The 14,836-nt window shown below is 45.3% G+C and overlaps 1 protein-coding gene across 6 annotated transcripts in view; it reads left to right on the forward strand.

The window, feature by feature from the left end:
• Alg9 (ALG9, alpha-1,2-mannosyltransferase) overlaps window positions 1–14,836 on the forward strand; it is a 62,742-nt gene that overhangs the window by 8,209 nt on the left and 39,697 nt on the right. For 3 of the 6 annotated variants that reach the window (NM_001394348.1, XM_087563100.1, NM_001394349.1), the window contains 6 exon segments: window positions 157–227; window positions 3,783–3,871; window positions 5,109–5,244; window positions 7,360–7,447; window positions 7,602–7,707; window positions 14,462–14,584. In NM_001394348.1, the coding sequence (NP_001381277.1) occupies window positions 157–227; window positions 3,783–3,871; window positions 5,109–5,244; window positions 7,360–7,447; window positions 7,602–7,707; window positions 14,462–14,584 (613 nt within the window). 6 annotated transcript variants of the gene reach the window in all.

The raw sequence follows: 14,836 nt of genomic DNA on the forward strand, positions 1-14,836 counted from the left end.
AACTCCGTGTGGTTCTCAATAAACTCAGCTCTCGAAGAGGCTTGTACCAGTTCATAGCACAGTTCACTGACAACAGCTGAGTGAGACCTTTTCATCTACATAAGCTTGCCGGCTCCTGTTGCTGACCTCGGTTTCTTAACTCTGGGTTTCTTTCAGATTCTTGTATTCTACTTTTTGAGATGTCTCCTGGCTTTTGTGAGCTGTGTTTGTGAACTTTACTTTTATAAGTAAGTATCAAAACTCTACATCCAAAAGTGCCAGGGGCCCCTAGCAGCACGGATGCTGTGCCAGTTCAGGCAGTGCTCCTCCTTCTCCCGGTTCTGGCTGAAGGGCTCCTCCTTCTCCCGGTGTTCTGGCTGAAGGGCTCCTTCTCATCTGAAACGTAATCGAGGAGGAGAACCAGCCTCTGCTCCCCTTGGCATGTGCTGATTGTACTTTTCGGTACATGCCGTACTGGTCCTTGTAGCGTTTAGTAGCGCCTTATTTTTGACTCTCCGTGTCGGGATGGTTCCTCCTCCCCTGGAGTTGAGCTCACAGAGACTGTCATCAGGAGGATTCTGCTCCTGTTTGCCCTGGGCACATTGCCTCAGATCAAGTAGCCCTCAGTTATTGAATATTATCGAACCCAATGCATTTAAGTAGTCCAGAATAAAGTAGCTGCCTTTTAAAACATGTAACACCTAAAAACCATTTACATTTAATAGTGCCTTAACATATTAAAAGATCCTCAGATGTGGGGCTGGAGAGATGGCTCTCCAGTAAAGCGCACCAGCCGCTCTTTGAGAGGACCAGGGTTCAGTTCCCTGCACCCACATGGCAGCTCACAACAGTCTGTAATTCCAGTTCTAGGGGATCTGACACCCTCACACAGACATACGTGCAATATACAGGAAATTAAAAAAAATTAAAAAACCAAAACCAATAACATTTTAAAAATCAGAAATTAAAAAAAACAAAAAGATACCCAGACTTAAGGATCATTATAAAAACTCTTTATATAGCTAGATGTGTCAGATTAAAATTAATTTTTGGCTTTGACTCTGGCTAAAACAAAAGTAAAAAGAAAACCAGTGTTTCTGCTGGAGATTTACCCATAAATTGGTTTTCGTGTGGATTTGGGCCTTAACTCAAATTACTCATGGCATCTCCTAAGTCCCGTGATGAGGATTCATGGTAAGTTGTCCTGGGTTAGGGAGGCCCCATACGTCATGTAAAAATTTCTCTAGAGAATTGGACTCTTAATCGAAATGACAAAAAAAATCATCAGGGATGAAGTTGTAACGCACAAGAAAGTGTGGGAAGTAAGTCTGGAAAAGTGGCTGTGCGGAGAGCACTGTCTGCACGTGTGCGGCGCTCTGGGCTCAGGCTCCAGGGTGGCGAGAGACAGAACGAAGAGGCCAGGATGGGAGCTCCTCACACACAGACCAGAGGAACTGTAAAAAGAGACAGGGCGCTGAGGAGCCAGCAGAAACAGCAGTCAGTCTAAAGGTTGGCCTGTGAGCCTTGATTTACTAGCAGTTAATCAAGTGAAGACAGTATTTACTGCGTGTAGAGATGTGGAAGAGGGAACTGAAACCATAACGAACAGCAAGAGCCTCCAGAAATGACCAGGCCAGTGGGACAAATGGAGAGAGACCCTAGGGAGAGGGTGCGTGCATGTGTGTATATGCAGCTGCAGCAAAATTCATGTAATACTGATATTTAAAACTCAGTAGGTAGCCTAAACAGATTAAAACTGCGAGTAAATAGAGTAATAAAGTGAAAGATTAATTTGAAGAAGTTTGCTAGCAATAAAGAAGAGATGAGGAAATACAGAGGAAGTAAGATGGAGAGGGTATTTACACCTGATCCGATACAGAGAATGAGAAAAGGCAGCTTTCCAGAGGCGGTGAAAATTGAATCCATAGACTGAGTAAGCCTTGCTTTTTAACCTGTAAATAAGGAAAGTGTATAAAACACCAGAGATTAGAGAAACCATCTTAAAACCGACCTGGAACTAATAGAGTAGTACCTCTAAGGACCATGAGACTAATAGGACTTCCCAAGAGCTGGAAGACTCGGGGTCAAAAGCCATCAACAGCATCAGAAACAGAAGTGCTTCATAGTGCTGAGTTGGGGCTGGAGGGTGGCCTCGTGGCTTTGTGCCGTGGTGTTTAAAAATTAATGTGCATAGAAATTTTAATTTCATGTATGTCTGTGTACTTTGCATGTGCCTAGTGCCCTGAGAGGCCAAAAGAGTGCTGGATTTCCCAGGAACTGGAGTTACGGATGGTTGTGGATCTTGGTAATTGAAATCTGGTCTTCTGGAATAGCAGCTTGTGCTTTTAACCATTGGATCGTCTCTCCAGCCCCAGAAGGCGCTTGACATGTTTATGTAGCAAAGCCAGACTCCTCACTAAAGCCCATGATCTTCCTAGCAGTGGACTTTTGGCTGGGTTTACAGTATCAGGCATGGATTCCTCCTGTGAAGGAGGACTCAGATTCAGTCAGAAAGTGCTTGGTTCACTCCTAACAGTTATGCCCCTCTGGCCGCTGTGGACCCATCTTGCCTGGCAGGTTTGTACCACAGCATATAGGGTCCACTGCTGGAGAAGACCATCGATGACTTTCTCCTTCAGCTGTCTCTAGAGCGCCTTCCAGCACTAGGGATGCCAGCCGGCAGGGAGGCAATTTCCGGGTTAGTGCTAGCTCGATTTCAGTCCTGCAAAGTATATGGTGCCTTCAGCAATAGGGTGTTACCGAGTCGTGATGGGAATATGGTTACTGGAAATAGCATGGGTTGTTCTGGGGACCTGTGACCTCCCTGACTGGTGACTCATAGGGAAGTGTGCCATGTCTGATGTTGATATTTTCATGTAATAATCCATGTTTCTGGGAACAACATTGTCTATTTATGCAAGATGCCTCTGTTGAAACCTTATTTTTTTTTTTTTTTTGACGAATAGGACATATTTTGATTACCTTGCACAGCAGTAGGTTTCCACAAGTTATCACACATTTCTAGTTTTGCTTATTCTGCCCCTCCTCTTCTTCATCCCTGCCATCTTCTTCCCCCATCACTGCTTAAGCCTTTAACTCCTCATACTATTCCTCTCTGCTTTTGATTTGTTTTGTTTTTGTTTTTCCAGACAAGATTTCTCTGTGTAGCTCTGGCTGTCCTGGAATTCTCCCTGTAGACCAGGCTGGCCGCAGACTGGGAGATCTGCCTGCCTCTGCCTCCCCAGTGCTGGGTTAAAGGTGAGCTCCACCACCAACCTGGCTTCCCTCTCTGCCTTTATATCACCTGTGCTGAGAACGTCCTCTTACCGAACAAGTGCTAGGTGCTTTACTAAGGATTTTCTGGTATTAATTCTCACAGAAACTTCATGTAGGTGTGGCCACTACCCTCCCCTTACAGATGGCAGATTATATATCTAGCCACCGCTGGTAACTGCCTGAAACCAAGATCATGCCATTTCCCTATTGGTAGTAGACATAATTTTAAATATGGAGCTTGTCTTGAAGGAGGAGCTCTTCTTCTGTGCCAGGAGTAAGAAGCTGTTTCTTATACACATGAAATTCCTAATGAGTTTTAAGCCCATATCCTCTTAAGTAAGGAGCTCTTTTTGGTGTTAGCATAAGAGACTCAGGTGTCTTGTACACATGAAATTTTTAAGGAGTCTAGACAGTTCTGTATTTTACATTAGGTCCTTAGTGTTATTTCCCATATCGGCCTCCATTTCTTCTTTGCAATGTCTGTCTCTTAATGCCCACACTATTAACGGTCTTTATCTTTCTTCAAGGGCTGTGTGCAAGAAGTTTGGGCTGCATGTGAGCCGGATGATGCTGGCCTTCCTGGTGCTCAGCACAGGCATGTTCTGCTCATCGTCTGGTAAGCACCGACAGTCGAGGGGTAGTGGGTTTACCAACCTTCTGTACAGGCGCATCGATGAAAGGAAGCACCTGCTCTTACAGCATGAATGCTGGGTGGTCACTGTCTGCTTCATCACGGTCAGCAGACGCCTCAGATATTTCTGTTCTTCTGTGATCCATATTGGCAGCTAGCATGACATCATCGTTTATCATCTTCCCATGAAAGTTGCATCTCACTTGTAAATGCTTGTTTGTTTACTTTGCTAATCCAGAGTTGTATGTGCAGGAACTTCCTGCGAGCATCTTCAGTCTTACAGTGTCAGTTGAGGCACTCACGCGTGCAGAGGCTTTGCTATAGAGCCTTTGGAGTGGACCCTTGCTGAGTGTCTTAAGCCTCACTGCCTATCCACTGGGGTTCCTGCTAGGATCAGCTGCCTTTTCTGCCTGAGGGATGGTCCTTTTGAAGCGTGACAGCCACATTTTTGTCTAGAGTTGTTAGGAAGAGTTAGGTTACTGTTGTTGCAGAGGCCTAGCGTGCGTTCAGACTGTGGCATACCATGACAAGGTCATGGTGAATAGGATAATCAAGGGGCTGTGCTAAGGTCAGAATCTGACTCTGAGCCTTGAGAAGACTTCCTGGAATGTCTGAGGAGTGCAGGGGTGAACCAGGGCATCACATCACATATCATCAGCAAAGGTGCTGAGTCTTTTGATCACATTCACTGCATGGAAATGAGTCTGAGGTTTCTGGGGAAACTGGATTTTTGTAAGCATTACATTTAGGTGTAGGCCAGAAAAGGAATGGCATGTGTAGTGTTGTGGAAGTTACAGCCTTGTGCACTCGAAAAACAGGTGCGAAAAAATAAAAATGAGTGCGTTTTGTCTTTTGAAAAGCACTGTCTCCTGACTGCCCATTCTTTCCTTTCCTCTCCATATTTCTTTCTGCACAGGGTCTCGTGTAGCCTCAGACTTGTTGTACAGCCAAGGCTGCCCTTGTACTTCTGATCTTCTTGCTTCTACCTTCTGAGGGCTGGAGTCATAGGTGCGCGTCACCATGGTCCTTGGACTTGAACCCAGGGTTTTGTGCACCGTAAGCACTCTAGCAATTGAGCCACGTCTCCAGCCTTCCTGCTTGTTTCTAATAGAGTGTTTTCCAAAACACGTTCATAATTATTGGCATTTTGTCCTGCAGGTGAAGTTTTTAAAGTCAGCATTAATCTCAGGCTCTTGTTTCTTTCTCCTCCTTTACCCTGCAGCATTCCTTCCTAGCAGCTTCTGCATGTACACCACGTTGGTTGCTATGACAGGATGGTATATGGACAAGACACCCATTGCTGTGCTGGGAGTAGCAGCTGGAGCAATCCTCGGCTGGCCGTTCAGTGCAGCTCTCGGGTAAGAAACCAAAGTTCTTCTTCTCTGTATCACTGGGCATCTGGTCATTCCTAATGTTGGATACAGATTGCCACAGCATCATCTGGAGTTAAAGGAAATGAGTTGATTTACAAAGACGGGAACAGAAGCGTATTGTTCACCCATGTGATTTATTCTAATGAGAACGACTGCTGGCGTCCTGATGAATGCTAGGTGTTACAAGCATTACCAACCCTTTGCAGAGCCTTATTTCTAAATCTCAGAACTCTGTAAGGAAATACAGTAAGACTAGTATTTTATAAATAATAAAACAGACACTAAGATGTGGAATAATTTGCCCTTCAGATTCTGCTTGCTTTTTCACATGCTTTGCCAGCCCAGATGAATTATACATATCAGCATCACTGTGATATTTTCATACACATATGCAATGTGTTTCAGTCATGCCTCGTGTTAAACTCTTGTCCTCCTCCCTCCTTTGAATCCCAAGCTTGCTGCTGTTTCCAACACTGCTCCATTCTGTGCTGTGCGTTTTCCTCATCACCCAGGATCGAAGTGTTTCTCTTTGTCTTTCTCTTCCTTAAAAAAAAAAAAAAATGTATGTTCAAGTGGTACATGCCTATCTGTGCACACATGTGTGCAGTATTCCTGGAGGCCAGAGAGATGTGTTAGATTCCCTGGAACTGAGCTGCCATGTGGCTCCTCTGGGAGAGCAGCTCATGCTCTAACCCACTGCGGCGTCTCTCCTGCACCCCTACTCCTCTGTTTCCACTGCTTCTGGTTTGTGCTAACTTAACTTGACTATCCTAGAGAGATGGCTCAGTGATTAAGAGCGAGCCTGGGTTTGGTTCCCAGCATCCATGTTGGATGGCTAACAACTGCCTATAACCTCAGTTCCAGGGGCTCTGCCACCCTCCTCTGGGCTTTGTAGGTGCCAGCACCCACATACATAAATACACATTATATAGGTAATTAAAAAAATAGATCTTGGGGCTAGAGAGATGGCTCAGCAGTTAAGAGCACTGACTGCTCTTCCAGAGGTCCTGAGTTCAATCCCCAGCAACCACATGGTGGCTCACAACCATCTGTAATGGGATCTGCTGCCCTCTTCTGGTGTGTCTGAAGACAGCTACAGTATAGTTGTGTACATAAATAAAAGATCCTAAAAAATAGTCTGGTTGTTACTGAGGTTATTTTAAATATAGTATTCCATGTTTTAAAAAAGTACCTACCTGTGGGGTACAGCTCAGTGGTAGGGTGTTGGCCTAGAGTGTGTAAGATAGCAGCATGTCGACTGACAAAGCAGACTTAATGAGGTAAAAGGCGTTTCTGGAGATTGGGCCTCCAGTTCGCTCCCCCGTAGCCACTTTGAGGGCAGGTGTGATGTGGTGCTTCTGCTCCTGTAATTCTTGTGCCGGGGGAGACAGATGAAGTTCTAGAGCATGGGCCAGCTAGCCCAGCAGAATTGATGAACTCCAGGACCTGTGGCTGACCCTGTCTCCGAGAGTGAAGTGAGGTAGCTGAAGGAGAGTTGGCTTAGCAGTAAAGACACTTGCTGTGCAAGTCTAAGATCTGAGTTTGATCCCTGGAGTCAACATACACGTGGAAGGGCAGAACTGACTCCTCAGTGTTACTCTCTGACTTCCATACATGCCATGACACGTGTGTGTATAGACCCCCCCCCAACACACAAGGCATGACGTGTGCCTACAGAACACCCCACAGTAAATCATTTACAAGTTAAGATCGATCTATCTATCTATCTATCTATCTATCTATCTATCTATCTATCTATCTATCTATCTAAAATAAAATCCTCGTTAATTTCAGAAGGGACAGAGGGACAGGGCAGTGTTTGTTTATGAGGCATAGGATAACAAGTGTACATGAATTTATAATGAATGTAGCTCATATGTCCAAAACATACAGGTCAGTGTCGTTTGTCCGGCAGTTCAGTGTCTGGTTTCTTGTCCATCTGTGGCATGTCCCCTCTGATGGGTCCGAGGGAAGACCAGCTTATCTTTTAGAAGACATCTTGGGACAGCCGTTTTGTTCTCTGCTCAGCGTGTGTGTATGGCTCTGTCCTGAGTAGTTGGTGCTGTGCTCAGGGCCTCCCTTTGTTTCTCTGTTGAACAGTTTACCCATCGCCTTTGACTTGCTGGCCATGAAGCACAGGTGGAAGAGTTTCTTCCTCTGGTCCCTGGCGGCCCTGGTTCTCTTCCTGGTGAGTCTCCTTTGGTCTGGCTTTGCTCTCATGCTCTCAGCAGCTTCTGCTGTGGGGAGGGAGGCATCAGGGGGCTCATTTTTTTTCTTTTTGATCCCCAAGTTTCCCACCAGTGTCCTGAGGACTTCGTCTGCTGTTTTTCCCTCTGCTTCAGGTGCCCGTGGTGGTCATTGACAGTTATTATTATGGGAAGTTGGTGATTGCCCCTCTCAACATTGTTTTGTACAATGTCTTTACTTCTCATGGACCTGATCTTTATGGTAAGGCTTTACAAGTTTCATAATTGTAATCCAGTTCTCTCATTTCATCAAGTCCACTGTCCTCCCTCTTGCTCTTTCTCCTCCTCCTCCCCCCTCTCACTTTTCCCTCCTCACCCTCCATCTTCCTCTCTGGGCTTCAGCTGTAGCTCAGCCGGCCAAACCTCCTTCCCTGAAGAAAAACTAACTTTGGATGCGAGTAGAGTCAGCCAGAGGGAGTGAGTACATCAGCTGGTTTAAGATGAAGAGAAGGCTGACACCTGTACTTCCTCTGGGAGGTAGTCTCCACATAGCCAGGTAGCTCGTCTCTTACCCACCCCACTCCAGTCTCCTCCTATTTGACCTCTGAGGGCATCTGAGCTGCCGAGAGTTACGGACAAGGAGTCAGAGGTTTTTCTGGATCAGCCGAGTCAGTGACTACTTTACCAGTGAATTTCCCCCGTGAAATCAGTGTGGTTCCTTTTCCTCCAATCTCCTAGGTCTCTCCAGAGCATTGCCTGTATTTAAATGTCCTGGCTTTGGTAGGAATCAGGTTGATGTTATCTCTGTATCTCAGGTAAGCTTCTGTGTCTGGTGTTTGCTTTGGGAGCCTCTAGATGTCTCCCTTCAGCTAGGGACAGTTTGCGTGTTTTAAGTACCTTTTTTTTTTTTTTTTTAGGTTATTTATAAGATTTCATTTGACTCCAGTCAGTCCAGACTGCATGGTGAAAAATCCACTTACATGTAACCAATTAGAAATATATTCATTCTCATCGCTTCTCGGCCTTTTGGCTAGATCAAGTGTAGAAATATATTCATTCTTTATAGGTGAATAGATTAGTTTGTGTTACTTTTGAGAGACTGACTTCTCCGTTTTCATAAATGGGCCCTTGTATGCTTTATAGAACTTTTGTGAGAAAATATGAAAGTGGTGCATTTTTTGTGTGTGTGTATCCCTTTAAATAGCTCTAGAAGTAATCAGGCTAGTAGGGACAGCAGGGATTTGATGCTCCTGGTTTAATAGGGGCTTGGTCGAGGGCCCTGTGCTAGATTTGGGGGACGTAGTAGACCTGTATCCAGTCTTTCTTGGATACGGGCATCTGCTCACCATTTCACCCAGTGTTTGGCTGAGAAGAGTCCTAAGATTTTGTGACACTTTATTTAATTTTGTTATTTTGGATGTAGAGTACTGGTTAGTCTCTCAGCAGTGGCCAAAACTCTCTGGGGATCGTCTCCACAGCCGTGGAGGCGATCGTGTACCTGTAGGTACTGTAGGGAGCTGGCCTTAAGGGCCCCTGCATAGGAGTTGCCAAAGAACAGAGATTCTGTTCTGACCAGAATTTGAATTTTGAGTTTTGGTTTTTAGACAGAATTTCTCTGTGTAGCCTGGGTTATCCTGGAATTCTGTAGCTCAGAGGTCTTGACCTCGTGCTCCTCTTGCCTCTGCCTCCTTCAGTAGATCCTACTGTTGACACCATAGCTGCCAACAATTGTTTTAAAAGTCTGATTTGCGTTCTTTAAGAGTGTTAACTTGTTCTCGCCTCAGCATGCCTCTTGCAAAGAGAATACTCCTAGCCTAGCCTTAAGTTGGAACTCCTTGGGCATTGTAGTTTATAGTAAAAAGGCATCAAGAAGGAAGGAATGATGGTTGGTTTCTAGAGTATCAGTCAGGATCCTTGTTACTGTTATGTCTTAGAACTGCTTTAGAGGGATAGAGTGCTGACTTGGGGTTTTTCTTGACACCGAATAAGAATAGCCCATATAAATTAGTTTAAAACACTTGGTGGCTGTCCTTTGGATCAGTATTGGTGACCAGCCTTTGTGGGCACTTTGCTGCTGTGACGTTATCAGGGAGGTAGAGTGCTCTTATCCTGGGAGCTCCGGCTTTTTCGTGAAGGCTCCACCCTATTTTGTATTCTTCTTGCTATTTTACAAGAGTTTCCTGTTTGAAGTGCCTTACTAGCTATTGTAGGCACCTGCTTCACCTGGAAATTAAAAGTTTATTATGGTGATAGTGTTTTGCATGTTCTTCATATGTAAGAACACAACAAGCCTGCTTATCCTTTTTGGGTTAATGTGTAGTCTTCAGTTAAAGAAATATTGAATAAATTACCTTTGAGTGCTTGGCTCTCATCTCACACAACCTGCTGGTTTTTTTTTTTTTTTTTTTTTTTTTTTTTTTTTGGTTCTTTTTTTCGGAGCTGGGGACCGAACCCAGGGCCTTGCGCTTCCTAGGCAAGCGCTCTACCACTGAGCTAAATCCCCAACCCCACAACCTGCTGTTTTATAAGACTGCCAACACTGTGAGATACTGTGAGTATAACACAGAAGATTATCTACTGTGGGCAGACTGTCACAGGGACAAGGCCCTCTGGTAGAGTCAGCATCAGTGTGAATCTGGAAGAGCCTGCCTTAGAGGAGCGGGGGCAGGACTCCTGGTTCTCATGTCTACCCTGCTTTGGAGGAAAGGTAGAATGTTAGGATTGGCTTGCTTGCTTGTTTGTTTGTTTGTTTTAGATGCCAGGGATAGAAACGAGGTTTGGGACATACCAGACAAATACTCTACACTAACCTACATTTGCAGCCTAAATACATGGTTGATGGTTCAGCCATGAGCAGGGTGACTTGACAGTCTTTGTTAAATTGTAAGCATGGAAATAGCCTCTATTGTTTCTGGTGTCAAAGGGGTCCTCCAAAATTTGTTGGCTTAAATAGCATTTAACATTAAGTTTTGCTTTGTGTCTGTGGGTATTTTGCTTGCATGCACGCCTGTCTACCAGGTAAGTGCCTGGTCCCTTCTGAGGCCTGCGGTGGCCAACAGACCCCTGGACTGGAGTAAACAGCCTGACGTGGGTGCTGGGATCAAACCCTGGTCCTCTGGAAGAGCAGCAAGCGCTCTTAGCCACTGAGACAGCACTCCAGTGTTAAATAGCATATAACTCCAGGCCTGAGGTGACCCCTTGCTTTTAAAACCAGTGGACAGAGCCTGCCCACCTCTCCCAGGTGTTAATGTGAAGTCTTAGCCTTACTGAATTAGCTATTACCTGGGAGAAATTTTACACATATTATGGTCTTTTTGTTAGAAAAATTATGAGCTAGGCGTTATTTTTATTTCTTGATGAGGACAGTGAAATTGAGATAGGGAGGAATGTGCGAATGATTAAGAAAACAGCAGAGGGGCTGCAGAGATGGCTCAGTGGTTAAGAGCACCAACTGCTCTTCCAGAGGTCCTGAGTTCAATTCCCAGCAACCACAACCATCTGTAATGGGATCCAATGACCTCTGGTGTGTCTGAAGACAGCTACAGAACTCATGCATAAAGTAAATGAATAAATCTTAAAAAAAAAAAAGAAAGAAAGAAAGAAAGAAAGAAAGAAAGAAAGAAAGAAAAGAAAGCAGCAGAAATGGATGGAAGCCCGGGGTTCTCCTGCTTCTGTATGCCTGTGCTTTTTTCTCCACTGAAAATATCCTTCATAAAACTCTGGGATTCGGTCATCAAGGCTACAGCATAGGCTCATCAAAAGGAGGAGTGTGGGGCTGGAGAGGTGGCTCAGCAGTTAAGAGCACTGGCTGCTCTTGCAGAGGACCCAGGTTCGGCTCCCAGTTCGTGCACATGAAATAATAAAAATAAATCTGAGAACACGAGTTGCAGGACGTAAAAAGCAGGTCTAACCCAAAGGACAACTGAGAAGTTACACTTTTGAATTTTGGCTGAAGATGGTCAGGAGCCCTGGCCGATGTGAATGATGGAGGGACTGAAGAGAGGACACTGGGTTTTCTCCAGACCTGCGCTTTGCACGTTAGGTCAGGGTCCCCTAGACTGTTGATGTTTGTCACCGTCCCTCCTGTTACCCCAGGGAAGGTTTCAGAAGGCAAGGTGAGCGATTGCTTTTGTTACAGTGCCCACCATTTTCTATTCTTAAGCTGAAGTTTGATGCTTCATGGGGATCTGATGGCGCCTGCTTAGAGTTGACTGGCATTCTCTGCTCTTGGTTATCTTGATTTCTTGGTGGTGCCAATGTGACATTTGTAAGAAGAACAATTATTAGGTTCCACTGTTGTATAAAATTATAAGCCTTTTCAAAAAAGGTTTCCCATCATCCAGTCTGTGGATCAATAAGCATTATTCCTTCTTTTAGCCTCTTTGAAGATTTTCTTATCTCATTTGAGTGAAAGGAATTGAGGCACTTTCCCTACAGAGGGAGAACTGGTGAGTCACCCTGCTGCCAGCCTGCTGTGCCCTTCCCCCCCACATGTTCAGCCTGTCAACCTGAGGTGTGCTTTTCCTGCACTGTCAGTTTGGAGCTCAGCCTTATGAGCACCAGCATGGTAACACTTGAGGTGGAAGCTGGCCCTCCGTCAGGGCGTGCCAGCCATTGACTGGGGGCACCAGCTAGCAGAATTCACGTTCATCTTTTTTTGTTCCTTTTTGCTTTTTTGTTTGTTTTGGGTTTCTTTGTTTGTTTGTTTTGTTTTCGGTCAGTTGACCTTTCTTCAGTTTTGGCTTTTCCCCAGTGCTTGCTCCATCGTTCAGGGAAGTAAGCCTATTAGGAAATGTGCACTGACTAGCTGGGAACTTGATACATGAGCTCATCAAGATCACACAGGAGGTATGCCGCAGTGAGCAGTGAAGCCACAGTTGCATGAAATGGGAGTGCTCACTGAGAGCCTCCGTATGAGCAAGCATCAGGGAGAAGGCAGCCTCCCTCCACTGATGCTTAGCATCATGGCTGCCAGAGAAGGACCCCATCTTCTCTGGCTCGTCTCTCTTCTCCACAGTCCAGGTTTCTAGACTTTTGTTAGGAAGTGCAGTGCGTCAAAGGTTGCCCTGTCTCCTCATGCTGGAGAGAGTGGATGCTTATCTCTCAGGAAGCTGGGTCCTAAAGGATTCAGTTTAGAAAACATGCTGATACTAATTGAAAGCCAGAGAAGACAGTTTTCTGCCTTAAAATTGTAGTCATCCAGAGTGTTCAGCTCAAAGATAAGTGGGGGAAAGAGGTTAAAGATGTGCTGAATGAACTGCTTGAGACAGACTCCATTCCTCACGTTTAGGTGTCTTTGAGATGGCACACAATTGAACCAGGCCCTTCCTCAGTGAGCCCTCCAACTCCTCCAGGTGTTGCTGGCATTATGATTTTAGTTTCTGACCTTATTTTTACTGCGCAGGCCACAAAGCGTCAGGTTTCTCTGCATGTTCGCTGCCTCCCGATTACCCTTTTTAAGCAATGCTGATTGCAGGAAATTGCTATGGCGCAAGTCGGCTGTTACAACACACACTGATTAAAGCCCACGTGTGTCACTCACAGCCTTATCGAATTAATCGTACTGAGGGGCAAGCAGATCAGAAAACAGCTAAGTGTGCAGGGAGGGGCAGGTTCTTACCATTCAAGTTTAAGGATTCTGAACTACAGGATAAAAACTAGTGTGAGCTACGTGTTTCAACCATTTTGCTTCTTTCTGAATCCTTTGAGTTCTGAGCAGGTCCTGGATCTCTGATCATAATCCGTAGCCGGGGTTGGGGTGTGGACCTGTCGAGGCTGGAGAGATGGCTCAGTGGTTAAGAGTGTCTGTTTCCTGGTACCAAGTCAGGCAGCTTTAACCACATGTACCTACACTGGTAGGGCAGTCAGTCTCAACCTTCCTAATGCTCTGACCTTTAATACATGTGTGTATTATACATGTGGTGACCCCCAACCATATCATTGTTTTCCTTGCTACTTCATAACTGTAATTTTTCTAATGTTATAAAGTATAAGGTTAGTATCTGAAATGCAGGATCTCTGATATATGACTTGTGAAAGCACCATTCGACTCCCAGGTTGAAAACCACTGCTCCAGGCATCTGATGCACTCTTTTGGCCTTTATGAGTACATGCGCGCACACACACACACACACACACACACACACACACACACCCTGCTAAGCTGTTGCTTTTTATTAAATGTATACATAGCTATGGTGTGTGTATCTCGTTCTACTGAAGACTGAACCCAGGACTTCATGCGTGCTAGGCAAGTACCCTACCACTCAGCCGTATCCGTAGACCTGCCCCTGAGTTAACTTCCTCTTATGGCGCCCTCTGTGTGTGACTATAAAATAGGAGTTGAATTTTTCAAGGGGCTGCATAGCTCCAAGCAAGTTTATCTGTTGGTTTTGATCATTTGGTCTACATACTTAATGCAGAACTTGAAACCGCAGTTAAATTCACATAATGTTTTATGATTTTTTTTAGCTCTGTGTATCTCTGTGCTCTTAAGCTACGATTAATATTAGAAAGTGTTTGTCCCATGTGGGCATGTGTTTGGGAGTCGGCACAGCAAACAGTTGAGTTTGTAGGTGCTGTCGTAACAGAACACTTGGGACACGGTGATGAAGAGCAGAGACTTGTCTCTCCTGCAGGCTGGGAGCTCAGAGCCTGGTGAGGGCTGAGCCTGTGCTTGTGCACTGACCCCACATTGCTGCATCCTTCAGAGGACAGATCCGCATCCCTGTGGTAGAGGAGAGGATGGACTAACTTCCCGTTGATGGGGATAAAGTAAAATAGTCCAGGCCCAATAGTGCGCACTCCCAGCACCTTAACCAGTCTGCCTTTCCATCTTCTGCTCCTACACTGCCTGTGCCTGGGTGAGCGCTGAGGGAAGCGTAGGCTCGTGGGTTTCCACTCAGTTGGGTGTTGGGTTGCCAGTGTTATTGAGCAGGACAGAGTAAGGAAGGGTCAAATGCTGTACCAGGTGCTGAAGGCATCACTAATGATCTCCCATCCGATTATCCCCTCAGGTACAGAACCATGGTATTTCTATTTAATCAATGGATTTCTGAATTTCAATGTTGCCTTTGCTTTGGCTCTTCTGGTCTTGCCACTGACTTTTCTTATGGAGTACCTGCTGCAGAGATTCCATGGTGAGTGGTGGAAGGGACAGTTGGTTTTGGGGAAGAGAAAACAAGTAGCAGGTTGTGTAGTAAGTGGAAAACCTGCTTAGTTTCCATTTTCTCTCTATGGAAATGGTTGAATGACTGAGCTTCCAGTCGGCATTTGTAGATTGTATGAATTTGTAGAGTATTTGCTAAGGTTTGGTTAATTGTTTGAATTAAATAAGCTGGGACTTTGTAGCCTCTTAGGCTGTGGTTCTTAACCTGTGGGTCACATCCCCT

This window comes from Rattus norvegicus, chromosome 8, assembly GCF_021556685.1.
Source record: "Rattus norvegicus strain SHRSP/BbbUtx chromosome 8, alternate assembly SHRSP_T2T, whole genome shotgun sequence".
In the NCBI taxonomy this organism is placed as follows: domain Eukaryota; kingdom Metazoa; phylum Chordata; class Mammalia; order Rodentia; family Muridae; genus Rattus; species Rattus norvegicus.